General features: G+C 36.6%; 5 protein-coding genes across 5 annotated transcripts in view; 4 read left to right on the top strand and 1 right to left on the bottom strand.

The window, feature by feature from the left end:
• The first annotated feature begins 1,198 nt into the window (after positions 1–1,198).
• Positions 1,199–6,621, top strand: LOC101746850 (uncharacterized). Its single transcript, XM_004927600.3, has 4 exons — positions 1,199–1,365; positions 1,813–1,862; positions 1,932–1,966; positions 3,077–6,621. The coding sequence occupies exons 1-4, from the start codon at positions 1,270–1,272 to the stop codon at positions 3,637–3,639; spliced, it is 744 nt and encodes a 247-aa protein (XP_004927657.2). The 5' UTR covers positions 1,199–1,269; the 3' UTR covers positions 3,640–6,621.
• On the top strand, positions 6,304–15,180 carry LOC101735556 (uncharacterized). The gene is made up of 10 exons (XM_038016583.2): positions 6,304–6,385; positions 6,891–7,033; positions 7,373–7,493; positions 7,910–8,079; positions 8,686–8,822; positions 10,928–11,089; positions 11,639–11,829; positions 12,251–12,465; positions 13,599–13,802; positions 14,917–15,180. The coding sequence occupies exons 1-10, from the start codon at positions 6,304–6,306 to the stop codon at positions 15,178–15,180; spliced, it is 1,689 nt and encodes a 562-aa protein (XP_037872511.2).
• Positions 15,181–17,303: 2,123 nt separating this feature from the next.
• On the top strand, positions 17,304–20,637 carry LOC101747122 (uncharacterized). The gene is made up of 3 exons (XM_004927602.4): positions 17,304–17,429; positions 18,293–18,344; positions 20,003–20,637. The coding sequence occupies exons 1-3, from the start codon at positions 17,340–17,342 to the stop codon at positions 20,557–20,559; spliced, it is 699 nt and encodes a 232-aa protein (XP_004927659.1). The 5' UTR covers positions 17,304–17,339; the 3' UTR covers positions 20,560–20,637.
• Positions 20,638–21,945: 1,308 nt separating this feature from the next.
• On the top strand, positions 21,946–23,554 carry LOC101746987 (uncharacterized). Its single transcript, XM_004927601.5, has 2 exons — positions 21,946–21,992; positions 22,125–23,554. The coding sequence occupies exons 1-2, from the start codon at positions 21,954–21,956 to the stop codon at positions 23,238–23,240; spliced, it is 1,155 nt and encodes a 384-aa protein (XP_004927658.1). The 5' UTR covers positions 21,946–21,953; the 3' UTR covers positions 23,241–23,554.
• The window catches only part of LOC101746193 (T-box transcription factor TBX1), a 48,579-nt gene continuing 44,428 nt past the window's right edge, over positions 23,541–27,691 (bottom strand). The window contains exons 8-9 of the mRNA XM_038016300.2: positions 25,833–25,976; positions 23,541–24,626 (exon numbers count right to left, since the gene is read on the bottom strand). Of these exons, the coding sequence (XP_037872228.1) occupies positions 24,569–24,626; positions 25,833–25,976 (202 nt within the window). The 3' untranslated portion in view covers positions 23,541–24,568. The remainder of the gene's footprint in view (positions 24,627–25,832; positions 25,977–27,691) is intronic.

Raw genomic sequence — 27,691 nt, 5'->3', positions numbered from 1 at the left:
ATGGAAGATACTTACAAAGATGATCAAGATTATGAAACAAATTTTCATTTCCGGGGCTGGTACGGCCATCTTGTGATGTAAATACCTTTGATTTAAACCCATTCGATAGGGCTTATTATCTTTTATAATTTATGTCTTTAACATAACAATGTTATCAATAAAGACGACTTTTAGCGATTACACACGTAGCTAATTCTATTGTTTGTTTATCAATCAGTTTAATTTTAAAATAATTTTTGGATTCAAATAATGAGGTATTGTTTATTAGTACAACCATATGTGAGTTTGTAAATAATAAGCGTATTTATGTGTGTTTTCTGAACCCGTAAACAGGGGAAAAGATTTTTTTGGAGTTAATTAATTTGGGTTATGTTTTTGCGTGTGGTCAGCATCTACGAACTCATCTAGTTAATATAATACTACATATAATTAAAGTCAGAACTTGCTTCGATTGCTTCGGGAATAGTTCAACCAACGAAGCTACCGCAAAAGTTTCGATGCGTCAATGAACTTCATACCACGTCCGTTTCTCAATGTAATCAAAGCCCATTTATTCTCAGGTTTTCATATAAGTAATCTTAACATTTGAAAGTCGCCAACCAATTTTGGACACGTTACCATCTCAATGTATTATTGAAGCTAATATTTAAGTACTACTAAAAAGTTATTTGAGTTGGGAACGCTTTTTTGCCTGGCATAAATATATTATTAAAGACATAATAAAATAATAATCATTCACCCGTTCAAATAACGTAATCTATATATATAAAAATGAATTGTTGTTCGTTAGTCTCGCTAAAATTCGAGAACGGCTGGACCGATTTGGTTAATTTTGGTCTTGAATTATTTGTGGAAGTCCAGAGAAGGTTTAAAAGGTTTTCCCTTTGATGTGTCCCCCGTCGAACGGATTCCTTTTGTTTGTTTTAAATTTATTTTATGCAAAAGTTTAGGTCTTTTATTTATCGATTGAGGCACTACGAAGTCTGCCGGATCAGCTAGTGTTTAATAAATATATTGCATATCGATGAAAACGATTGGCGTTTTATGTAAAGTAAAATTTATTACGTAAACAAGAACGTATCACCACGTTCGATCTAATCAAGTGCGACTGCCTAACTTTCTCTAAGAACTGATTTCAAGATAAATATATGATAAAAAATTTAATAAATAAATCACGTAGAAATTTTAAATAACCGACGGACCACAAATATATTGACATTATACATCTATCTGAGTTTGGTTGTGATCGCGTTTGTACGTTCACGTAAAATGGGGGGTCAAAGGTTTTTTTGGTCCTCCGTTGGGATCATTTTGTTTACTTCATCATATTATGTTGTTGCTTGTGACGAAAAAGGCCTGTGTTTGGTATGTATTTATAATAATGTGTTTTTGTCCGCCCTGCCTATTTCTGCCGTGAAGCAGTAATGTGTTTCGGTTTGAAGGGTGGGGCAGCCGTTGTAACATCAGGTGGGCTGTGAGCTCGTCTAACCATATAAGCAATAAAAAAATAAAAAAATAAAGTGACGAACTTTATATGTTTTTAGTCTGTTTTGTTTTGTTATCAATGTTATTTTTTACTTAACACTAAATCTGTTCAGTAGCCACTATTACAAAAAAAAGAAAGAATATCGCTTGTCAAACAGTTTGAAGAAAATCGGAAGATTAACGCCGTGTAATAAAAATAACGGCCGTAAGATATTTTGTACAAAAATGCGGAATATGGTGGTAGTGTGAACCAACACCACCTGTATTTTCTGTTTCTTTAGCTAACTCTGCTATGTTTATGCCATTTACTGTGCTATTTTATTTCAGCTTGAAGCCCTCAAGGACCTCAAAGAATGCAAAAAAGCTTTCCTAGCATCGTAAGTAAAATAACAAATGCCATAATCAAATCAGTCAATCAACCATATTAATATTCTTTCAATTTATAGGTTGCTGAAGCCGCTTTTAAAGACAAAACTTTTAGGTAAGGCGCTTTCGTAATTTCCACGTTATATTGTTAATTATTCGATCACTGTACTATTATAATGTTATTACACTAGCTCCACATACCTTGGTTTAAGTCTACTTCTAAATTTCGCATCGATTGGTAATCTTGTACGCATGTAATTCAATTTTGGTTGATTTGGATATGTTAATTATCAAAGACGTTTCTTTTTTAAGTAGGACCTCACAGAAGCTTTTAAATCTCCATTACTTCCAATTCAAAATTCAATTTTACCGCAGAAAAAAATCAACAAGGTATACAAATTTACAAAATATTGCTGTCTGAAATTTGAAATCTAACAATAGTCTGCATTACCAAAGCTTGGTGCTTTGATTTTTGATGTCCAGATTCATAATATGTCTAATAAATTAGTAACATGATAATAAATATAATTCTAAGATTACAATCAGAAATATTTCCAAATTTCCTTTCGCAATGGTTAATGTACATATTATTATATTCAAACTGTCAATATGTACATGCTATGGCATATTCAGTCCTCCATTTTTTTAATTAATAAATTACAATATGAAGTATATTTATTATAAATATAATCTAATAATTAACTTATTAAATCAAGTAATTATCACATTGAAGTGAAATGCTGAATGGTTTCTATCCGGATATTGTTTTAAGTTGTTCAATTCCCAATGCATTTAACTTGAACTTTTATTAAAATTCAATGCTGTAGCGTTAAAGAAATACTCTTTATTTATGCATCATAGTTTTCAGTTAATTTAATTTCTATAAAAAATTTGAAATAACATTATTAATAAGTAAACTGAAAAATTATGAGACAGAATATAAGATATCCTTAAACTCGAATTGCCAAAAAAATCTGAAAAGAATGAAAAAAATGAGTTTTTGTTTTTGTTAAGGTTGTAGTAGAATATCATTTAACTTAGGAATAATACCATTGATATAAAAAAATATGTATATAAAAATTACTTAGCTATTGGTAAATACAAAAACTTGTTTTCAATGCAGGGGAAAAATGACAAAATATCTTCAGTTGAACTTTACTGCCTACTTGACAAATTAGTACGTAGGAATTAAAGAACAAATTGTAAATACATTGATTACTTACAGACAAAGAGAAGCTACCACCACCGACAATATTATTAATGCCAGCGGCCCCTCCAGTACCTCCACCGTGTGCGCCACCACTCATCTTACCTGCTCCGCTACCATTGCTGCTAGCTCCACCTCCGCCGCCACCGCTGTGCTTACCTCCAGCGCCACCGTTTTGTCTTCCTCCATCTCCTCCGTTATGTCTTCCTCCACCACCAATATTTTTGCCCGCACCTTCTCCACCTCTAATGCTACCTCCACCAAACATCCCGTTTACGATGCCTCCTCCTATGATTTTACCGCCTGCACCTGCTCCAATAATACTACCTGCACCACCCCCAATGTTTTTGCAAGCTCCGCCACCACCACCCTTATGTATGCAAGCTCCATTACCATTACCACCTCCAGCTCTTCCCCCTATAATGATATCTTTAGTACCTCCACCGCCACCACCGTCTTGTTTACCTCCCCCTCCAATCGGTATCCCTATGACGGCCTTCATGGTTCCTCCACCAATACCTATAACATTGGAACCGAAACCTTTACCTCCCTCCTGTCTGCCACCCCCTTGTTATTGCTAAGTTAGCTTAATGTTAGCTTTATTAATTTAAGTTTTATTTTATTTATAAACATCGATGTTTTACAAATAAATGTGAACTATGTGAATTATATGAACAACGATTCCTAATGATAAATATAACGTAATAGTATCCAAAAACCATAATTCTGAGCACACACAACAACATCCAACAAAATGTGTATAACTTTGAAAAGCAATGTTCCTAAAATATATAAAATACATCTGATGAATCTGAAATCAATGGAATTATCTGTCATTGTAAGATCATCATATAAGCATCATAAATTATTTGAGTGTTATTATTAAAATTCACAAACGAATTTTACTGATTCGATACTAACAAATGTAAATAAGATAATCAAATACTTACGACGTGGAATTACCACACTAAGCTCCCGATACGATATTGTCTGAAAAAATATTGGACCGGGACAGTAACACGCCTATGTCTGTAGCTACAAAGCGGTTTAAAGGGCAACTTATCGCATTGGTCTTGCTTCAATATAGTCAGTCACAGGGGTGTCTTCCTAATTTGGACAAAGCAAAAGTACTATCAATTTAAAATAAACTTAAGATTCAGTAAAATATTTACTATACCGTAATTTTAATTTAAAAAAATGTCCACTAAGTATTACTACACTCTATAATGCATAGTTGTCAAAATAAGATTTTGTAATGTAATTCCATCAATTTCATTCTGATTAAAAATATTTTAAGCATGGCTTAAATATTTGTATTTAAATTTTAACATTCAAATTACAGCGTGACAGTAGCAATTTGATTCGTTGCAGAAACGCCCCATAGGTTTGCAACTGCATTGCATTATCTATTAGTATCATCGAATCGTAAATTTGTTAAGTGGCTTTTTCATTGCATATTCGGATGACCGACTTGTGTTCATTTTAGTATATTCTTCAGTTTTCTTGAGTCCAATTTTTTTATTTTTTTTTTATTTAGTAATAAATAGTAATTTTATAAATAAATAAAAAAATTTAGTAAAAAATAAAGTAATAAAAAAAGTAGAATTTCAAATTATTTTTACGGTTTACTTACGGATTTATTATTTTCAATAAAAGTAGTTTTAATTGTGGTTAGTAGTTCATGAAAGCCATAACCCAAAAGTCGTCGTGCTTAAAGGATCAAATGTCCGGTGCATTCGTATGCAATGCAAGAATTTTTTCTAACGAAATACGTACTTTACAAATGCTCACGATTTACTTCCACCGTGAAGGAATAACATAGTGTAAAAAAATCAAACCGCATAATTATAAATTACGTAATTACAGGTGGTAGGACCTATTGTGAGTTCGCACGGGTAGGTACCACCGCCCCGTCTATTTCTGCCGTGAAGCAGTATTGCGTTTAGGTTTGAAGGGTGGGGCAGCAGTTTTAACTATACTGAGACCTGATAACTAATATCTCAAGACGGGTGGCGCATTTACGTTGTAGATTTATATGGGCTCCAGTAACCACTTAACATCAGGTGGGCTGTGAGCTCGTCCACCCATCTAAGAAATAAAAATAAAAAAACTACTTTTACGTGGTCAGTTATCACGACAACTGTAACGCGAAGAAATGGTATATGATAAAGGAGTATGGAAGAAGAAAACATGTTGCGCCGACCTCAGGTGACTGGGAGAAAGGCAGGAGAATGAGGAAAACTAGATTAATTATGTTCGACTACATTGACGATTGATCTTTTTTCTTTAATCTTTAGATTATATTACCTTTAAATTATAATGTTTATGTAGTAATTAAATACTAAATTAATAATATTAAAATAATATTTATAATATTAAATAATAAGAATAATAATTTAATAACTAAAATATATTATTAAAAGGAGTCCCTTTAGGCAAGGTTCCGAAGATACTGGCAGCGTTCCCCCTTTGAATAGCTAGACTAATTCTTTGTCCAAGGTAGCTGCCAGCTCTTCGGACTCATGTGGTGTCGACTAACCTTTTTGCTATTTCCTTAAAAAGCCTTGTAGCGCTAGGACCCCACGGACTAAGGGTCTCGACACCGAATGGGATAAAAACATATTCCGAGCCTAGACCCCTGTATTTGCATGCTTTGGCTTTTTCAGCAGCTTCATAATATTTTTATTTTATTGAAGGTTTTCTTTTTATATAAAAAATTTGCATGTAGATTTTATTTTTATAATGTTATGCTTTCACCGTAATGAACACGTATTGTATTATTTATGTGTTATAATATGAGTACTTTTCTATGTATGTTAATTTGGCTTACAAAATGGATGTTTCGAAGAAACGCTTTTGGTTGTAATTCAAAAACAGGCAGTGAAATATATATGTAAACGCTCAACACAGCAGAAAAGAGACTCTCAATTTACTAAAAAAAATACAACAAAGCCATGAAAAGTTCGATTTGTATTATTATACTATATGTCTGTTTCATTTCGATTTTTATTAGGATCGTTTATGAATTACATTTTAGACAAATATAGTCAATTTGAGGCGTAAAAATAGTTGTACTAAATTGTAGCTGTCCAAAATTGAAGTATTGGTTTTTAGTGTAGCCTTTTTCTTTGCTATTGTACACGTAAGCTAATCCCAATATAAAGTCAGTATAAAACTTACCAACAACATATTATACTGTTGCTCTTTCAACAAATAACACGCAACGTTAGAACTTGTTTAACGAAATGTGGATTTTACCTATAGTCGAATTTCTTAAGTACAAAATCGTCGGCAGCGTCATTGTTCTGACGTGCTTACCTTATTTCGGTGAAGATTTCAAAATTGATAATTAAGCAGTAATTTCAATGCAAAGAATACATTTCAATCTAAGTAATTAGTCAAAATAAAGAATTTAATTTTTGAGTATTTTTTAAATTAAATACATAAGATATAAGAAGACGGAAAAGTAGCAGTGCTGTTTTGGGTAGTTTTGTAAAAAAATGTTCAAGGCATTTCTAGAATTATTTCAATAAGTTTTAATGTAATTATACTTATTTTTAAAAGTATGTTGTTCGTTTTTTCACTGACTTCTAATGCCATTTATGGACCGAGTTTTTGTTTCTAAGGGATTAATTTTAAGTTATTTACGTCATATTTGAAGTAGCTTTTCAACTTGTTTTATTTTAGTACTTAATCTGCAGTACCTCCATGTAAGGCGTATTGCAAAACTATAATACCTTTTGAAATCTTAAGAGTAGGAAAATAAGAACCATCGAAATAAAATAATAATAAATAATTTCTAACCTGGAGATCATAAAAATAATAATTTCAGATAGAGCTAAATTAATAAAAGATTTCAGTCGTCACGGATTGAGTGCAACATGTTCTTGCGATGCGCATATTCTTGAATACATTAGTACAAAAAACTCACAAGGAGTCCTTTATTTTGTAGAGAATTACAATATATTAAACGAGGTAAGCAAAATTATATTTTAGAGATATGCCCAGTGTTGGACATATGCCTTTATAGTTTCGATTTTACCCCATTAGGTAGTCAAATGTAGAGTAGAGGATCTTATAATAATATAATAATCGGCCGGGCTTAAAGTTATAGAAAATTACGTATGGATATCCTAGAACCTGTTTTATATCTCTGCCTCCAGTATCTGCTCTGATCTTTTTCAAGTCCACCACCTGACTGGAGATCGCTCCAACGATTTGCGTGTCAATTGGCTGCATCCTTTCAAGAATTCATCATACATCAAAATCAATGAATCTCCAGTAAACACAGATCTTGTTTCAAATTTGTTGCAGACTAAAAGTCATCATTTTTCTTTAAACTACAAATGGCTTATAGTCGGCAACGAAATTCCAAATCGACTTCACACAGTCAGGTACGACGCGGATATCACTTTGTTCAATTATTATGGAAATGGTAAGTATGATTTTTAATGTAGGCGTAATTGTGGGAAAATATTATAGCTTTAGGAATGTATGAGCTTATGAAATCAGCAGAAGGAAAGAATAAAGAGGAAGCAATACTTACGTGCAAAATATAGTAGATGATACAGTAACCTATCTTGTAGTACATATTTGTAGGGCCGACTGCACATCTATGATTTTATATTTTAGACATTTGCCGAATAACTTAGCCATTGGGAAAAATAGTTTAGTTGGTCGCTTATTGGTAGCTTAGTTGGTGAATATTGTCCACATTCCCTTTCAGTTTAATTAAATATTTATGCTAAATAATGCATGAAGCTATATCGGATATCTTCAGAGATCGGAGATCTTACATCGGACATTATCGCTGTTACAAATTTTAAATTGTTTTAATTGTTTATTAAAAAGGTAACAGCGATCAGGTGGGTTATTTTCAAGACATTTATATACATCCCGAAGAAGGAGCAAGTGTTCACCCATGGGCATACTGGTCAAACGGAATAATATTAACTCATGAAGTAGAAAAGAAATTGCGCAGGAGGAATTTGAAGAAGTTTCCGATGAGGATTGCAACACCGGTAATGTTACGAATAATTTCAAATTATGTTCTTACTTATGGCTAGCAATACGTCTATCTACGATCTACTACGGATCTACGTCATATTAAAAACTTGTATTAAATAATAATTAGGAGAAGGTTACAAGATTGCAGTTTTTTTTTTAAGTTTATTTGAGTTGAGTCTGTGAATTCCAAGGGTTTTCCCTTTCGATTCCCAAGGTCGATTTTTTGGAGATAAGAGATTTTTGGACATAAAGATTCGTTAAGCTTTCACTGATGGGCACAAAAAACAACGTTAACCGATAAGTGATCTCGTGACCTTCCAGATACTAATTTTCATGATACATCAAAAGACCGACTACAAATAGTTGTTTAAGTACTTAAAAATATGTGTATTGTGCGATTCCGTATATTCTGCTTATGCTATTTCTCTAGAAATATATTTTCCTATCACACGTCTCCAAAATAACACATTTCAAGAATAAGTTGAACATTTAAAGACTCAAAGATGCATTTAAAGATGAATTAAGAAAATGTATTTCTTAATTCCCTATTCTTACTTCACGTTTTCAATTTGGATAATTCATAGAATGTAACTGAAATACTTTTTCTTTTTTAATTTTAGATCGCGCAATATTCAGAAGACTGGTACAATGGTACATTTAGACAGTATTTGGCTGACGAACGTTTATCTGAGTTGGATTCTGCGATCAGATGCGCGCATGGTGCTTCTGCGTTGTTGATAGAGCACCTAAATGCTACGTGAATATTTTTTAGCTTTAAGCTTCTTGCAATGATGAACTTAATTTTACGTAGACTTTAGCTAAAGAAAAATAATCTCTATTATGCACTAACTTATTTTCTGCCTCTACCAATACCGCCAATAGCGTGGCCATCGCTCTTTTATTTATTAATATATAAGAAATAAAATTGTGAATACATATAAATTTCAGGATTTATTTATCCGTTTATACATATATTCGTATTCAACAGCTTAAAGTGCGTTTCAAATAAGAATGTGCACGTCAATGACCTTGTTCTGTCAAAGTTCGATATAAAAGTATGGATAGCAACAAAAAAAAATATATCTTCTTTTTTTTTATTGAAAATGTTGTCTAATTATGAAGACTATTAATATGTCTATTTTAATGAACCATACACAGCTATATAGTTTTCTTGAAACGTTGAGTACTGATCGAGGTAAATTAAACATGAATTTAGATTATACCAAAGAAAAATCCCACCTATTTAAAAATCAAGGCTGCAACACTGTCGGTCCCTATAATCTATGAATGGGCGACGATGATGATGATTACTCAAGCAGTGGGATGAGTGGAATCGGCAAACTCGAAGATTTGGATTATAAATAAATATTTAAAAAATCCTAGCTTTTTTAACTTTTTTTTTTTTTTTTTTTTTTCGCGTAGAGGGCCGAACCTCCTACGAGGTCCCCGCGCAAAAGGGGCGCGCGGGGTATGTGAGACTCAACGATCTGCATGGTGTTGTGAGCAGACCGCGGGCCCAAGGATTTTAGATCCCACCCACTAAACGACTCCTCTGCACTCTTACACCCGACGTCCGATCCCCTCCGAGGTCAGAACCCGGATGAGGTAGGGGGGCTACCGCGGTCAACACTACAACCAGACGGCGCGGCTCACCCCAAGGACGCCCAGCCGACGGAGCCTTCGAGGCGAATCGAAGGCTCTGAAACGTCGGCCGTCTCGGTACGGCAGCCCGTCGGGCCGCCCAGACGGTGCCGCTGGTGTCCCGGAATACCCCGCTGGACCAGAACCAGCCTGCCGGGTCGGGACGCGATACACCGTCGACCGGTCGCTCTATTCACTCCACGGCAGCGCGCTAGAGTGCTGGTAGCGCGCCGCGCGGCCTCACCCCCTCAGGTCGCCCCTTGACCTTCACCGGGGGGAGGCCGCCACCTACAGGGGCCGGGACGTACGGGCGTATTCCCGCCTCCGGCCCCCGGCTCGACGGCGACGGATCGGTGCGGAAAGGGAAGAGCTCTCCCTCTCTCGCTCCGCTGCCTCCTTCTGCGAGATGGTGGACTCGCAGAAGTCGAGCATCGCCTTCCAGGACGCGTCGCTGCCGAGCATCGTAGCCACGACGCGCGGCAGCGAGAGGTCCTCACCTATGACCGCGACGAGGGCGGCGCGTTGCTCGTCGAATCCAGAGCAACGCGCCAATGTATGTTCCGCTGTGTCTTCCTCGTCGCGGTCCGCGCAGTGGTGGCACTGCGCCGTCGGTTCCCTTCCGGCTATCTTAAAGAGGTACCGGCCAAAACACCCATGGCCGGTCAACATCTGCGTTAGCCGGAAGGTGAGGCATCCGCGGTCGCGGCCCACCCAGTCCGCGAGAACCGGGCGGACCGCCTCGACGGTTCGGAGGCCGGCCGACGGGTCCGCCAAGCGGCGAGACCACGCCTCCAGCACGGACCGCCGAGATTGGAGCCTCCGCGCTCGAACTACTCCTTCGCCGGGGCGCCCTTCCCCCCTAGAGCGGAGGTCGCTACGCCACCTGTAATCGGCAGCGAGCGCCTCCGCCTCCAGGTCCCAGGGTGGCGCCCCGGCGAGCAAGCACGCCGCCTCGAAGGAGACGGTGCGAGCTTTTTTAACTGACTTTACCTTTTTTTTTCTAATTGACAGCTATGACGTCATAATATGGCGCAGGTTATTATGCCCATTCTTATTTGTAACGCATTATATGAGTCTGTATTTTGTGTTTATGATATAGTGCGGTTGGCATACAAGGTAGTAGTAGCGCACAATTAACTTAAGTTTCTCTCTCATACTTATTTGGATAAAGTTCATAGACTTAATAATAATAATATATTTTATTAATACTCTTTTTCTCAGTGAAGTGCTCGTTCCAACATTACTCTGGAGCACGGTAGTCAGTAACGACAGTATGATGGTGGAACTTTATACAGAAAAGTCGGTATTGGCCGGCGCCGTACTAAGAATGATGCCATCGAGATTTGAAAGACTAGACTATGTGCTACCAATTTGGCCTTTTAGGTAAGTTTAAAAGGTCGTAACAATTTTGATGGACCATTTCTCTGGGTATTTAATATATTTTATTATATTTTCCCGGGTCATAGTTATTATAGAAAAGGTCGCTATTGCACAGCCAGTATTGTCACGTAATATTCTAAAGTTTTCTTTGCAACAGAAGATTCTCCAGATTCATAATTTTAAAGATTCCAAACACAACAAAAGCTAATGTAAAATAAAAATATTTTATAAACACATTTACGGAATTCATCATCATCATCATCATCATCAACAGCCCACAGTCATCCACTGCTGGACATAGGTCTCTCCCAATCCACACCACTGAGCCCGGTCTACGGCTCTCCTCATCCACTTCTTGCCGGCCACCGTTCGGAGGTCATCGCACCACCTAGCGAGGCAGGGGTCCCACGTTACGTCTTCCGCTGCACGGTCTCCACTCGAGAACTCGTCTGCTCCAGCGATCGTCCGGTCTACGGCATATATGGCCAGCCCACTTCCACTTCAGCTTGCTGACTCTCACGGAATTCGCATATCACCATACTATTTTCGTAGTGTCGGCTTCACATATTTGGCTGAAAGGGAGAGCAGTAGCAACATGTACGTGGAACCATTCGCTACCGTCGTCTGGTGGTCGTGTCTGGCAATCGGTCTAGTCCTAACAGCTGCGCAGTGGCTCACGTCGAGAAGCCAACTGGAGAAGGACGGAGCGTGCATCACTGTCCTCGCATCATGGCTTCAGCAAGGTATTTTTAGTTCTTTTGAACATTAGCTGAATGGCGTTTTCTCATTGAATTATCTGTTGGCAGCTATAGTTTGGCTTTAGAAGAGATCTTCTAATTGTAACGATGCGATATTTAAATTTTATGGATATGTAAAGAAAAATGAGGATAGAAGAACTTCATTACACCAATGGAAAAAAATAGCATTTGATTATTTCCAATGGAATATTCGCCCCACTTTTTGTAGTCATGGACGAGCATTTGGTAGTACGATAGTAACAGTAATTTAAAAAAATTCCTAACATAATCCAAACATATAATTTTATTATAATACTAATTTAAATACTATAAATATGTTCGTTTCAAGATTCTACGCTTCATTGTATTTTTCAAATTACGCTTAGCACATCTAAATTTGATTGTAAGCGGTCAACCTCTTCAACAGACGCCAGCGCTGTTCCGGAAGGCATTTCAGGACGTTGGACCTTCATAGTCCTCTCCGTATCGTCTATGTTAGTCCACGCTTATTACACATCAGCTATTGTATCAGCGCTGATGAGTACCGGCAGAAGTGGACCAGACTCGTTGAGGTCGCTGGCCGATTCCAGATATTCTATAGCTTCAGAAGATTATGATTATATGCGCTATTTAATGTTTGATGTAAGTTTGCAAACACATCGTACTTTTGAACTATTGAAACCGTAATGAACCTTTCTCCTTTCTCTTAATGAGTCTTTCTCCTTGCGTCGTTTTCTTTATTACTGACTAGCTGACCCGGCAGACTTCGTAGTGCCTCAATCGATAAATGAAAAACCTAAACTTTTGTATTAAATAAACTTAAAACAAACAAGATGAATCAGTCCGTCGGGAGACACATCAAAGGAAAAACAAAATTGTCATTTTTATTTAATTCCGGGCATTTTCATATTTATTTATCTTTTATACATTTTCTGGACTTCCACAAATAATTCAAGACCAAAATTAGCCAAATCGGTCTAGCCGTTCTCGAGTTTTAGCGAGACTAACGAACAGCAATTCATTTTTATATTATTACTGATATACGTGACTCCCGCTGCATTATTCTCTCATTTACAATTGTTCTCCATCTGCTGCGATCCTTAGCTTCTTGGAGAGTATCATGGAGCGTGATATCCAGATCGAAATTGGTCCGAACATCTCGTGGGACTGGGTCCTCTGCGACGTTTGTCTATCTTTCCTGAACCAGTGACTTCGCGTCAATAAAGTAGTAAATATATGCGCGTGCTCCTAATATGCCCGACCACTAGTTATATGTAGTATTATCTAATTTATTAAATTATCCGGTTTTGAGTTTTACTACACAATATGAACAACATTTGTGGAATTCATTCATTTAAAACTTAAAGTGATTCGGTATAGCTAAGTTTCATAACCGGCGTTATGACAATAATGTCTCAGATATTATAGCACTTATTTCTCAGTTTCACAATAAACGCTAGATTTTAACACCCAATATTGTCACTGCATCTGATATAGGAACCAAATTCACGGTCTTGATAATTCATAGCGCTATGTTTTTGATGACCGATTTATCCTTTGACACAACAAGCGACGGGAAATAATACATTTAAAATATTGGTTTTCGCAAAATAAAATTATTAAATATCTATATGTATAATAAAGGAGTAAGTTTGTTATTGTGTTAATTAATTTGGCTACAATAGGGGACGAATTATGAAGAAGGTTTTAATGGTATCAAAATAAAAGTTTTAGCCCCTTTTGTATTTAAACGGATACATATATTATATTTAAAGATTAAAACTAATTGGGAGGACTTGGAGTACTTGAAAGAGAAGAAAATTACGGCGAAATTCTACCAAGACATAGAAAAAGGTGTGAAACTCATTGAAGACGGAAACACTGCCTTTCACGCTGAATATAACCAGATTTATCCATATTTCAAAAGATTTAGTGATGACAATATCTGTAAATTGCAACACGTCGATACTATCCCTGAAGTAAGTATTAATTCTCTTAATATTATAGATAGTGAGTTCATACGTAGAATTAAAAAAAAAGAAAAATATCTCACCCTCGGTAGAAGATCTTCGTTGTAACATTTCATATACATAGTAAGTAATAATAGCAAAGATGACTTTTCTGAAGTTTCCGCTCTCCAGATTTTTTTTTTATTGCCCTTGTAGGCAGACGAGCATACGGCCCACCTGATGGTGAGTGGTTACCGTCGCCCATGGACTTCAGCAATGCCAGGGGCAGAGCCAAGCCGCTGCCTACCGTTAATCTGGGTATAACTAAACTATTGATGAGACGAATGGTCGTCCACCATAGACACTGCAATGGATAACAGCATTCACGTTTCCAATCCTATGGGTTCCTTATAACGAGGCAAGTTGCTCTTACCATCCAAAATAATAAACAAACGAATACAATGGTTGCTTATGATTTTCCTTAAAGTAACGTTTCTAACAATAATTTAATTATAATATGCGTGAGGATATTTGTCTAATTACGTCTATTTTATTGCTCTAAAGTGAAATGAGTCGCCAAAATACGACCCACGGATCTCGAAATATTGGGAACAGACTCTCAGAAAAAACTGTGGGTTAATTAAAACTAGTGGTCCTCGCAGTAGTCGAAATTCGACTATAATTAATAATTATTGAAATTAAAAGTTGAAACATTATTATGGTATTTCTATAATAATACAGATTTCGCCACAACTACACTACAAATAAATAATATTAAAGACAAAGAATATTAATCTATTCTCAATTTAACCAGACTTTAAAGAATAACAAAAGTGTCACAATTGACAATACACAAAGAGTATATTTATATGTATGTGTTGTATCAAATACAATATGGTAGTGTGTGTATTGTTTTCTTTATTGATTTAATGTATTTTCAATGCATAATTTTTAAAAAATATTAGCACTTCTTCTCTATTGTCTCTATAAGTGTGGGAAATTTCATACTCCTCCGTCCACGCAATTTTCGTAGAAAGAGATACAAAGTTTTTGCTTCACGTATTAATATATAGATGATAGCCGAGTGAGTACCTAATGCCAAAAGTTTGCAATCTTATAATGCTAAAACGCTATTACGTTGTAGTCAATCTCATGGGTGACAACAACAAAAAGAGGACAATGGACTCACGCGTTACGCTGTTCATCACGTTGGCTCCACGAGACGGGATTATCAAAACGTTTGGTCTCCAAGCTCAGAGTCCGCCGACCAGCCTGCAGAACATCCCTACTTGCCGAAAGAGTGAAATTCGGTGACGTTGCTCCACTCCTGTGCCTGACAATGTCCGGAGCGATATTATCATTGTTATTGCTGGGCCTAGAAATATTGTACGCTAAATGGGCCAAATAGAAAACACGTTTTGGAAAATATTGTTTCTGATGCGTCGCCCTGGTTGTATTTGTGAATTAGTATTCTGCTGAACTAGTATATCCGCTTTTCTCCACTATTCCTCCTCCGTCTTGTCTCGTATTCCTCAATACTGGTGGTAGGACCTCTTCTGAGTCCGCACGGGTAGGTACCACCGCCTCGCCTATTTCTGCCGTGAAGCAGTAATGCGTTTCGGTTTGAAGGGTGGGGCAGCCGTTGTAACTATACTGAGACTTTAGAACTTATATCTCAAGGTGTGTGGCGCATTTACGTTGTAGATGTCTATGGGCTCCAGTAACCACTTAACACCAGGTGGGCTGTGAGTTCGTCCACACATGTAAGAAAAGAAAAAAAAAAAAAACTAAAGGTCGTGACCACCGTTTGGGATCACTTCTTCACTCACGATCTTTCTCCATCTGTTTTCATTTCTCTTAATGAAATAAGTTTGTACTCCTACTATGAGAATCTACACAGCTAAATGCAAATTATTATCGTTTAAAATTAATTAAATACGTTTTCGCTACATAAACATAACTTTAAAATGTAAATACGGAAGTGAGGAAGAACAATTCTGCTGTACAATTAACTGTGTATCTAAAACACATTATCTCACGGTTTATAATTAGTTGCATTAGTTTTATTATTAATAAGAAATTAATTAAGTAGAATCTCAAGGCCTACTAAACTTGTTATCATAATGCAATTAATATTGAATATATTGTCTATAAAAGCTCACCAATAATAATAATAAATATGCATAAATAAATAACTATAAAATTAAATATTGAAAACACATTGTTATTTTTGTTCTAGTGGTCCTGGTCAGGATACAACACACTAAGAATGATAATGTTTTGTTACGTCGTAGGTCACGAGTTTGTTAACAGTGTTCTTAGTGCGAGTTTTTTAACGTTCTCGATAGCGTAAAAGTTAACTCAAATTTGTATGCAGTTGGAACAGCGCCCCTAGCGACAAACGTAGGGAAACGTTCCGACTCCATACAGATTTGAGTAAACTTTTACGCTATCGAGAACGTTAAAAATCTCGCACTAAGCACACAGATGTAGATCTGACAAGCCCACAACTAAAATTAAATTTTCAATTGAATCATGATTTCTTACAAGTGCGTGTCGAATTATAATCGGCTTTTCATCATCGAAATTTTCATTGTGCTTACATAACAACGTTATTGTGTGTATTTAAATGAAACTTTAGTTATATACATTAAAATAATTTATCGTTCGAACAAAGAAACACGGATGTAAGAAAAATCGAATTGTATCACGTACGTTCGTTTTGGATTTATGTACAAAGGTACATTTTGATGTCAAAAATATAATTAAATCTGAGACGAGGTTCTTTTTGTTTTTTTTTTATCATCTGTTTCTTTTTTGTTATTGTGGACAACTCAATGGTTTTTATACGTATATAAAGTAGATTGTCGTATTTTAGGCAGTATATAACGTATTATCTATCTAATAATATATATTAGATAGTTAAAAGAGAACAAAACACTCTGCTTATCGAGAAGCTTCCAGAGATTTGTTCCGCATACGGATTAATGAAACGATTATTATGAAATATATATTTTTCATTGCTTAGATGGGTGAACACAGTCCACCTGGTCTTATGTAGATACCAGAGCCCATAGACATCTACAACGTAAATGCCGCCATTTACGTCCAGACAAGAGTTCTAAAGTCTCCGTTCTAACAATACAATGGCTCCCTTACCCTTCAAAAGGAAACGCATTACTGCTTCACGGCAGAAATAGGCAGGGTGGTATTACCTACCCATGCGAACTCACAACACAGTACATATTTGTTTAGATTGATATCTGCCTGTGGGATTCCAACACCGCTGCATATGTATGCACTGGGCGTCTTATCCTTTAGGCCACGACGACTTCAAAATAACCAGAAATAATTACACAATTTCCATAATATAATATAGTTTCCTTACTATCACAAACCTTATCCTCACGCTCGGTACTTTATCTTTAAAATCTTATCTGATGATATCTCGACGATCGGAACAACACTTATCTTACAGCGTCTGCATAATCATTTCAACATAAATATGGTCGACCGATGCAATGAATTGCATATTGTAGGACACATCCCCTGAGTGTTTGTGTTAAAATGTTGAAATTGTTAATCATATTGAGCACTCTGCTATTCGATTGCTGTCATGTTACTAACGCCACTCTCCAAGAATTACAGCAAACACAGGTAATAATCAAAGTAAAGTATTTAAGCTTCCATATTCTGGAGGAATAATGCTCCTCAATTCAGGGGTCGTGACCTCCTCTATCGGTTTCCTCACGATGTTGTGCCACCTCATCCTGTATTCGGCTATTCGTTGATGGGGGAATCAGTCCGATGCAGATCTGATTAGAGCAACGAAATGGGCTACGGCTCTGCGGTTGTACCTTCTACTTTACCAGTAACCACCAGTCTTTGAAGATTGCCTGCATCTTTCCAAGCAATGAGTCCTCTAGGATTCGCTTGAGATAGTAGCTTTTAAAGTTAGAAATTTGTTTAATAACTAATTTTTTTGCGTAATTAACTCTCACCTGCTTGGTTATTTAAATGAAATATGAGCAAAGTCTATTTGATGTTAAATGGTTGCCGGAATCCATAGACAGTATAGTATTTATACAGCTACCGATCTGGTGGCATCTAATTTGGCAGATAGCACTTATGCACTTTGTAGTTAAGTATGTTAGTCTGAAGGATGGAAAGTGTCTATACTACACTATATACGTCTATACTATACAATACTATTAAGACCTCATATCTGACGGTGGATTGCGGCGTGAACGTTGTGATGTATATGGACTCCGATAAACCCTTTACCCTCCGGTAACATCAGATGAACCATGACCTCGTCGGCAAGTATAATGGGTAAAATCCCAAAATACATTTTTTAAACGGTAAGTACACTGTACTTACTATATATCTTAGATGATTCTTGTTCAGTTGGTGTTTATTTGGAAGAGGTTGGTCTTAGCGAAAATACCATCATTAATACAACTAATTGTGTTGATCAATAATTAATAAATATGTATTTATATAATTAATTCTATTTCCAGCTGCCATCCCTGACCGAGCGGATGAACCAAATGATCAGTTCCCTGTACAATCGTGAGTCTAATAACTTTATACGTAGTTTCATTTGAAACTTAGAAGTAGACTTGTCATAGAATTGAAATAAGATGTCGACGTCGCTCGATAGAGATTATATAATAAGACTGAAAGTTATAAAACCAAATATTAATGAGAAAGTCAAGGTCTGTTATTTAAAACGAAGTGATGTTTTTATAGATTCGTTGCGCAATAGAGTTAACGTCTAAACAGAAGACCTATGTGACTTTACTTCTACTGCTTTAAAGTAAACTTCTTACATATCTCCTACCTACGCTTGTCTTCAGTGCTATTGAACGCTGCTCGTAGCAGCAACTAAAGCACGTGTCTCCATATTTGTCGAACTCGCTGAAGAAAACCTAAATCTTAACTTAACCCATAGCATCATGGGTTTCTCTACGGATTTTTTTTTTTTTTTTTTTTTATTGCTTAGGTGGATGGACGAGCTCACAGCCCACCTGGTGTTAAGTGGTTACTGGAGCCCATAGACATCTACAACGTAAATGCGCCACCCACCCCAATGGAATCCCAATCTGGTGGTAAATGCATTCGGACTGCAGCTACCCTTGGGTTGATAGACCTCTTCTGGGAGCGCTTGGACATTTGTTATCGAATCATTCCCTTCCGACTGAGCCCTTAAGTTTCTCATCCGTCCTAACTAAATGGCATGACCACTAAGCATTTCAAAGCCATTCCAAAATATCAACGCTTATTTGTTTAGTACTCCATATATTCAGTAGGCTTATGGTGTTGTCTTCCGTCTATGGATATTTGTATCTCACTTTGCGTTCCCCTATATCTTTCCCACTCTGATGCACGAAATTATAAGATTCGTTTACCTCTGGAAACATTAAAAGCTTTTGAAATATACGTATATATGTAATATACAACTACTTCCAATTGTAATCATTAATCAACCAAACCAGAGTATGCCTCCGCTTCTGACAAGCATCCTCCGATGTCATACTATTCTAATCATTTTTTGAACCGTTTGGTTAACAAACAAAATTGTTGCAAATAGATTTAAAACACTATCAAGGAATGTTTGATCGGAAAAATATGTTGTAATGAACGAATAATAACAAAAAGCGCCTTTTACGGTTTAATATCACCTTTTTTAAAGTAATTATATTGTTTACGATGTTTCGAATTTCCGTTTTAATGGTCAACGACAATGGCGATAAAAACGCGAAATGAAACTGTAAAAGTTGTTTTAATTTCACCTACGACAAAAAAATCGATAAAAATTGCTTCGTATACTGCGCTTATACAAAAAAAAATATAAATCTAACTTAATATTATAAATAAAATAATATTACCAAAAATGAATAAAATTAAAAGTAGTGCTGTAGTATGCTGATTTTCTCATGATGGCTCTATTCTGAACTATTTTTGGATCGATTGAGTGATGATAGCATGTTTTCAAATTCAACAAGTCCAAGATAATATTTGAGAGAAACGACTTGAATCTACTACTACTACTACTAGATTTGTGATCTAACCTATGTATAAATGCAAATATTTTCTTGTTATTTAACGTACGCTTAAGGCTTTGACTGGCCTTAAAATTTTCAAACTAAACAACTCACTCCTTGGACACAGAGATTTTGTATTTTCTTTATTTAAGCAAAAGTAATTCCATTTTCATTCTATTACAGCAGCTTCGAAATCGCAGCTGTCAACTACGTCATCAGTATCAACAGACTCCCCGTCTACATCTACGAATGAATCACCCACATACTCTTACCCAGCGGGCTCCCCACAGCTAGTTTTTTTCACACCACCAGCTCCAGTATTCCCACCTTCAACTCCATTGTATTTAGATCCCGGAATGCAACCAGTTGATTACGGATTTCCTGGAGTCTCCAATGCATATCCAAGATCGGTGTTTCCAGTACCATACGGCTATGACTTAGGCTATCACCCCGTTTACCCTCCTTACCCTTATCCTCCACCTTATCCGTACCCCCCAGTACCAAAGCCTAATGATTTTTATCCGTATCCGGATTATTCGCAACCGCAGCATCGTCCGAATCCACCACCAACACCCCTACCATCACCTCCACCTCCTTACCTTGGTCCATACTCCAATATTCCAACTTACCCACCACATTATCATCCTATCCCACCTTCGTATCCAGCTAATTTTACTCCTTATCCTCCAAATCCTTACCCGAAACCTCATGACCTAACTCCATCAACATCTTATCCTTAATTTATTAATCTTAATTATTGTAGATTTAAATAATTTATTTTAATGTAAATCACATTTATAGTACAGTTTTGAAAATAATTAACTTCTTTTTCTGCTTTAATTACTGAATTTCCCAATAAAATTAAGCGCAAATTTAACCTATGTAGTATCAAAAAGTAAATCTTCCTACTTCGATTATTACTGCAGATTTATACCTACATTTTATTTTATTGTAAACGTTTTTCGTCCTGTAATTAATAATTTGTTGTATACTAGTAAATCTTGATTACGTTTCTCAGTGAATGTCTTGAAATATTGTATAGAAGTCATACATCTGAAAACACAACTTGACTAACATTATTTGACTGACTCAATGGTGTAATAGTTATCGCCCGTTAGGGGTCCTGTCTTCCCACATCGGGGAATCATTCATGTGATGAACATGTTTTTGGTTCTTTAACTGCATATTTATTCTCTATATGTGTATTATCTATGTAAACGCTTTTAAGTATTTATATCAGTATCTGGTTTCCGTCGCACAGGGAATCCTAGTTTAGGGCCAGATGACAGTGTAAGACTTGTCCCCAATTATCTGTTTAATGAATTATTTAATAGTACGATGCAAGGAAAATTTCCTGAATATCATTATCAACTGCTTAAAGTTTCGACAATTGATACATGCAATGCAAACAATAACAAAAAAAACAAAGTCAGGGTAAAAGTCACTGCTATATCTATAGCTCCAAGACCCATTTTATATTCAGCGTAACGCCATCTCCAACAAATGCAAATAACCAATGTAATATGTGAACGCAATACTGAGATGACCAGTTCTTAGGAAACAGATATTCACACAGACATGTAAAAACACAAAAAATCATATTGTTTCATGACAAGTAATACGAAAAACAATAGTGCAGGACTTTAAATAAGAAACAAATGTCTAGTCGGAACCATAAGAGCCCTCAATTCAAATTAAGGGCCTAAATGAAAACTTTACAATCAGACTTAAAGATTGGCAATTAGTAAATCTTGGAAACTTCCAAACGCACCTGATATATTAGTAAATTATAAATAATATAGCTTTACTACCAACATTTACATTCCACAATATAAAAAATTTGATTATTTCTTTTTCGTTTTTTTTCGTTTAGTTTCGTTTACTCAATTTTGAAATTTAAAATTTTGAAAAATAATCCCGTAACGTTACAGAGTCAACTATTATCAACAGATTTTCCTGTTCGTTCTCTTTTAAAGAACAAATATTTAAAATGCTCACATATTTCCTAATGTATTCTAACGTGCCTTATCTTAAATATGGAATTACTAAAGTAATTTAGTAAATCGTTTCTTAATTTTCGATAAAAACTAATATAAAACCGTACAACGTGTGCGGGTTTCATTTTACATGCATCATGGCACCTATATACTTAATCTTCGGGCTAATTGTCCAAGTAAGTTAATTTTATCTCTTTGTAATTATTTTTTTAGTACTTTTTTGTGAGCTGTTAATAAAACTGTATTCACCTAGTGATTTTACTGTTATCGATTTTTCAAAATATTTAATTAACTATATCCCATTACAGAGTTCAATTATATTTGCCGACGAAGAAACAACAGTATCAATTGAAGAACTTCCAATTACTGAAAATATAGAAAGCTCTAATATTCATGAAAACCAAACAGAATTCGATGATGAGGTAACCAAAGATGAAGGAAAACAAGATTGGATGGATTTTTTCTTGGGACCAAACTCTGATTTATATCCTACGTCTTCAGTGGCAATGATGAACCAAGCTACACAATCCGATAAACCAATCGAAGAACAGCTCGAAGACATTAAAATAGCAGCAAATAAAATAACACAAGCAATTCAAAGCGAAATGGCTAATCTACTTACCTACGCTTTAAACACGTACGAAAAAGAGCATGAAGACAACAATCTCAGAAAAAAACGATCTACAGAAACACCAGTCGATAGCAGTCAGTTGATTATGAGGCTTCTGAAACACATAAAGGCCACTAACGAATTTCAAAACATAGCTATTGACAAAATGATGACCGCACAACAAATCGCCGATAAATTTGGAATCGAATTTAATCCTGACCCAGAAATCCTGACTGATTTAGCGGTAGCCACTAATAAGAACACAAATGATCTTGCATCTATGCTGAGTGAAGTTTGTGATCTGAGCAAAAATAAAACATGTCATAACATAAGTTTGGATCAGGAAGACGAAGACGAAATAGAAATGCCAATTGACAATAGCACTTACTATGTTTACGCGCTTTACTATCCCGATGATGATGATAACTATACCCAGCCGCCTTACGAATTTGTGCCACAGACCTCTAGTCCGACGACTCCCAACAACTATCCGTACGAAACACAGATTCGATCGCCGCTTAGTGAACGTGAACACTCTAAAGCACCAGTTAGTCAGAAGCCATCATTTTACGAGGCGATTTCGATGCTACGAGAATGTTCAATGGAGCCATTTTCTGATCCAGAGCCAGAATTGGTAGGCGAAGTGTATGAGGAATCAGTTTCTAACAAAGTAATTGTTGAGAAAGGCGACGAACCCGGAGCGGCTACAGTCAATCACATTATGACGTATTCTGTATCAGAAAAATCACACTACAAAACGCCACAAATCGAAAGACTACCACAACAGATGCAGTACTATTTTTATTTAATCTAACTGTTTGTTTTTTAGAATAAGGACTTGTACATATAACTCTAACATAAAATGTATGATTAAGTTAAAATGTTGAAATTGCTGTCTATGAAAATTTGAGTTTTACCGAATCACTCACGATATATTCCTTAAAAAGAAACTTAGAACATTTCTTTCGGTTTTATAAAAACATTCATTTATTTATATTTTCATATTCACTAATAAAATTCACTGCAAAACACTTCATAACAATATAACTTATATTTTTTGGAAAAACATGATGAATATAGGAAATATATTATATCTATGTAAATAAAAGTGCTATTTCGTTTACTTAATGAATTTTTTCTTTAATAAATATCCAAACGTAACTATTATCTAAAGTTTACATATAACTAAATTATCCTTTGGTTATATCATTTGGTAATATTTATTTTAATGGTAACAACCATTTCAAAATACATTCTACCTAATACAAAACTATAGATTTCATTATTCTCCTGTGACAGATTTGTTATAAAATCTCTTATAAAAATTTCAGTAGTTGTTTATTTAAAATTATAATCACTATATTACACAGATCTTGTGAAACTGGTTTTTCATTATATTATGTAAATATATATATATTACTCAACGATATATCTTAATATACTTACTATTCGTTATTTTGTTTCGACATTACCATTATAACGACATCCAGTGCCTTAACTACGTACAATAATTGATGCAAGAAATGGTCAAACATATGACATTCATACTCGATTCACTTAGGCTCGTTTGCAATTTTGTTATCGATTTTAAGCTAATTTTCTGTTGAGTTAAACATTCGAAGACTTTGGGAACAATCGTTCTGAAGCGCTTTGAATTTGAGCTAAAATCGGTACAAATACTGAAAATGCTGAGGGTGAATACACGAAAGTTTGATTTGAAGTTTTATTCATTTAACTTCCAAACATACTACGGTTATGATGGAAGGAGTCCATAGACTACAGCACGGATACTGCACTCCTTGGAACGATATGGAAATCGCAAATATTATCAGGTCTGATCCTGTTTGAACTAATGTCGTGAAGACATTTGTGTTAAAATTGTGTTAAACATCCGCCACCATTACTTGCATCGATCCTTTCATTATCTAAGTCCTACTGAACAAGATCTTCGTTGCGTTCATCATTACAAACTATACATCCAACTACAGCTCGCGGCGATGAGTTACGTACCGGACAACGTTGAGGGTCTACGGACAGTGCCATGCGTTTGCAAGCCGGCCCTTTCGGAAGACACGTAGTTCGTCGCCGCGAGCTGTGGACCCGGATGTTGTCTTTACATCACAGACACGTTCCTGCAGCGAGCTACCTATGAGCGTAGTAAGCACTGTACGCGCTGTTGTGGCTCGAATGTGGTTGATATCTAGAATCAAGATTTATTTAAATATTAGCTTAATTTGGACAAAATACAATACGTATTGACTGGATAAAGACGCTCATACAGATAGAGAGTCCATGCTTTTGTCTACATAACGACATAGGGTGTCAATGTTAGTTGCCTAAAGCATCCTGCCCTAAAATTCAGATGTTTTTTGTTTATTGCCTAGGTGGGTGGAAGAGCTCACGGCCTTTTTGGTGTTAAGTGGTTACCAGAGCCCAAAGACATCTATGACGTAAATGCCGCCACCTACCTCGCGACATAAGTTTAAGTCTCAGTTTTAAAAGTGTAACGGCTGCTCTACCCTTCAAACCGAAACGCATTACTGCTTCACGGTAGAAAAAGGCAGGGTGGTGATACATACCCGTGCGGACTCAAGATATCCTACCACCAGTAAATGAGTCGTCTATTATCAAAGGTGGCAATCTGTGCATTTGGACAAAAAAATGTTATTGATATGTCAATACAGATTGATTTGAATATAATCGTCTCCTTCAAAGAATACGGTTCAAAACCTGAATTAAATAAAGGTTAATACTTAACCTGTTATTTATCTAAGATGTCGATCAGAAGAGTTTTGTGACTGCCAATGGAATACAAAGTCAATAATTCGTTTTTCTGATTTACCAATAATTGTCCAAAAGTCACATTGCCGGCTTTGATAATAGTCGACTCAAATGAAAGAATGAGTGCTTTGTAGCCGAAAAACAAACCAGAACGGTGGCCTCACAATGCGCCTTACTACCACGTCCTTGTGGTGGCTTATCTACCACAACGTTTAAATTCCATTGCATCCAACACCTTTGATGAAATTTGAACGGTCTGGCACGCGTGTCTCGCTTGTGCGTTTCATTTATCCACAGAAATAAACCCTGGCTTTGAGCCGTGCCGGCCGAGAGAGCTGGTAGTCGTGGCGCCGACGACCGCCAGTCCGGCGTCCCGAGGGGAAGGGTGACGGGAGAGATGTACCCCGCACTAAACGCTTCACTTTCTCCCCTTTGCCTTTTCATGAGTTCTGTCTCATGCGAGGTTTGGATGCTAGTTGTTGAGCGACAGGAGCTTTTAGTCGGTTCGACTTCGACATGCCCTGCCCTCAATCGGGCGAAAGTCCGGCGATTTCCTCCTGACAAAAAACAAAAAAGCTTCGAACCGTTGATGGTGCAACGTCTGTTTAGTGAAAAAATGTCAGACCGCATGGGGTGAGTGTGTGCGGCGTAGAGAGGGCCGCAGGTACTGGGCTCGCCGCCGTAGGGCTGGGCCAGCTGTGAGCACGGCTCCGGCGCTGACTCGCGGCGCCGGGGAGTGCTCCCACGTTGCTGACTCTGCTCGGGTGGACTGGAAACCAGGTAAGCGATTGTGAGCGCTCTATTAAACTCTCGCACCCAATGCCAACAGAATTTCGATTAGAGGAATAAAATTTACGTAAATAAAGTTACGTAACGTTTGAATTGAGTTGGTGGTTGGTTGGTTGGTGGTTGGTTGGCTTACTGGTGGTAGGACCTCTTGTGAGTTCGCACGGGTAGGTACCACCGCCCTGCCTATTTCTGCCGTGAAGCAGTAATGCGTTTCGGTTTGAAGGGTGGGGCAGCCGTTGTAACTATACTTGAGACCTTAGAACTTATATCTCTTGAGCCTTGGTGGGTGGCGCATTTACGTTATAAATGTCTATGGGCTCCAGTAACCACTTAACATCGGAGAGCTGTGAGCTCGTCCACCCATATAAGCAATAAAAAAAAAGTTGAGAAACTTTTGAATTGAGTACATTAACTTCCGTTTCTGAGACTTATATTTCTGAGACTTAAACACGTTAAGCTAATAAACGCATGTTAAAATAATCTTCTCGTTTCCTTATCTTTCTTTTTCTTATATTTTTTATGACTTAGATGGGTGGACGAGCTCACAGCCCACCTGGTGTTAAGTGGTAACTGGAGCCCATAGACATCAACAACGTAAATGCCGCCACATACCTTGAGATACGAGTTCTAAAGTCTCAGTATAGTTACAACGGCTACCCCACCCTTCAAACCGAAACGCATTACTGCTTCGCAGCAGGAATAGGCAAGGTGAGCAGGTACCTACCAGTGCGGACTCGTAAAAGGTCCTACCAGCAGTAATAATTCAATACAATAATTAAAATATAATTATATATAATAATTATAATTCAATACAATCTACAACAAAGCAAACCTTAAATTTAGGCCAAAAGTATTCTATTATAATGTGGATCATTGTTAATCAAAATCACGTGTGCCTTTCGCTCCAAATATTCATTCGTAGATAAAAGAGCCTCTAATAATTCTTAAATCACGTGTGAATATTAATTTTGTTTTGTCACCGGTTAAACAAAAACAATATTGTGCCGCCCATGGGCGGAGTTTCTGACTACTTCTTTATTTTGACAGCGCACGACAAATGGCGCACACATCTCGACGCGGTCACAAATCGATTAATACCAGGAAGCATCAGATATAACTTTTTTTTTTGGTCCGTCTGTTTGTTCATATGCGAGTCTTTTATTAGTTTCGCGTGTAACATGAATAATATTAATGATCCAAACACCCCGATGAGATAATAATGCGTTTTCTGGACAGTTGCGTTGAGATATTTATGATTCGGAATCTCTAGAAATGTTATGATTGTTTACGGTGCTCGTAGAAAAAAAAATGCAATCATTAGCGACCAAATTTTTTTAGTGCCGTCAACTATCTATCTGTTTTATTTTAAACTAGCTTTTGCCCGCGACTTTGTCCGCGTGGAATAGTTCACAATTTATTTTAGAACAAATTTGGTGAGTATAAAAAACGTTATAGTGAGCCAACCTTAAACATATAGACATATGCTGTCGCGGACTTTTTTTTAGATATTTTAAAGGGTGGGGCAGCCGTTGTAACTATACTGAGACCTTAAAACCTATATCTCAAGGTGGGTGGCGCATTTACGTTGTAAATGTCTATGGGCTCCAGTGACCACTTAACACCAGGTGGGCTGTGAGCTCGTCCACCCATCTAAGCAATAAAAAGAAAAAAGAAAAAAAACACGAATTGTTATTC

Source organism: Bombyx mori, chromosome 16 (assembly GCF_030269925.1).
Source record: "Bombyx mori chromosome 16, ASM3026992v2".
In the NCBI taxonomy this organism is placed as follows: domain Eukaryota; kingdom Metazoa; phylum Arthropoda; class Insecta; order Lepidoptera; family Bombycidae; genus Bombyx; species Bombyx mori.
Note: the sequence above shows the minus strand (reverse complement) of the source record. Positions and strands in the feature narration are given on the sequence as shown.

Excerpts from the sequence above, each read along its gene's own strand:
- LOC101735556 (XM_038016583.2), top strand. The coding sequence starts at position 6,304 with ATGTGGATTTTACCTATAGTCGAATTTCTTAAGTACAAAATCGTCGGC. Across the intron at positions 7,494-7,909 it reads GTTCAATTATTATGGAAATG|GTAACAGCGATCAGGTGGGT; the intron begins GTAAGTATGATT and ends TTTATTAAAAAG. Across the intron at positions 13,803-14,916 it reads ACGTCGATACTATCCCTGAA|TCAATCTCATGGGTGACAAC; the intron begins GTAAGTATTAAT and ends ATTACGTTGTAG.
- LOC101746850 (XM_004927600.3), top strand. The coding sequence starts at position 1,270 with ATGGGGGGTCAAAGGTTTTTTTGGTCCTCCGTTGGGATCATTTTGTTT. Across the intron at positions 1,863-1,931 it reads AAAAAAGCTTTCCTAGCATC|GTTGCTGAAGCCGCTTTTAA; the intron begins GTAAGTAAAATA and ends TTCAATTTATAG. Across the intron at positions 1,967-3,076 it reads TTTAAAGACAAAACTTTTAG|ACAAAGAGAAGCTACCACCA; the intron begins GTAAGGCGCTTT and ends GATTACTTACAG.
- LOC101747122 (XM_004927602.4), top strand. The coding sequence starts at position 17,340 with ATGTTGAAATTGTTAATCATATTGAGCACTCTGCTATTCGATTGCTGT. Across the intron at positions 17,430-18,292 it reads AAGAATTACAGCAAACACAG|CTGCCATCCCTGACCGAGCG; the intron begins GTAATAATCAAA and ends TTCTATTTCCAG. Across the intron at positions 18,345-20,002 it reads GATCAGTTCCCTGTACAATC|CAGCTTCGAAATCGCAGCTG; the intron begins GTGAGTCTAATA and ends ATTCTATTACAG.
- LOC101746987 (XM_004927601.5), top strand. The coding sequence starts at position 21,954 with ATGGCACCTATATACTTAATCTTCGGGCTAATTGTCCAA. Across the intron at positions 21,993-22,124 it reads TCTTCGGGCTAATTGTCCAA|AGTTCAATTATATTTGCCGA; the intron begins GTAAGTTAATTT and ends ATCCCATTACAG.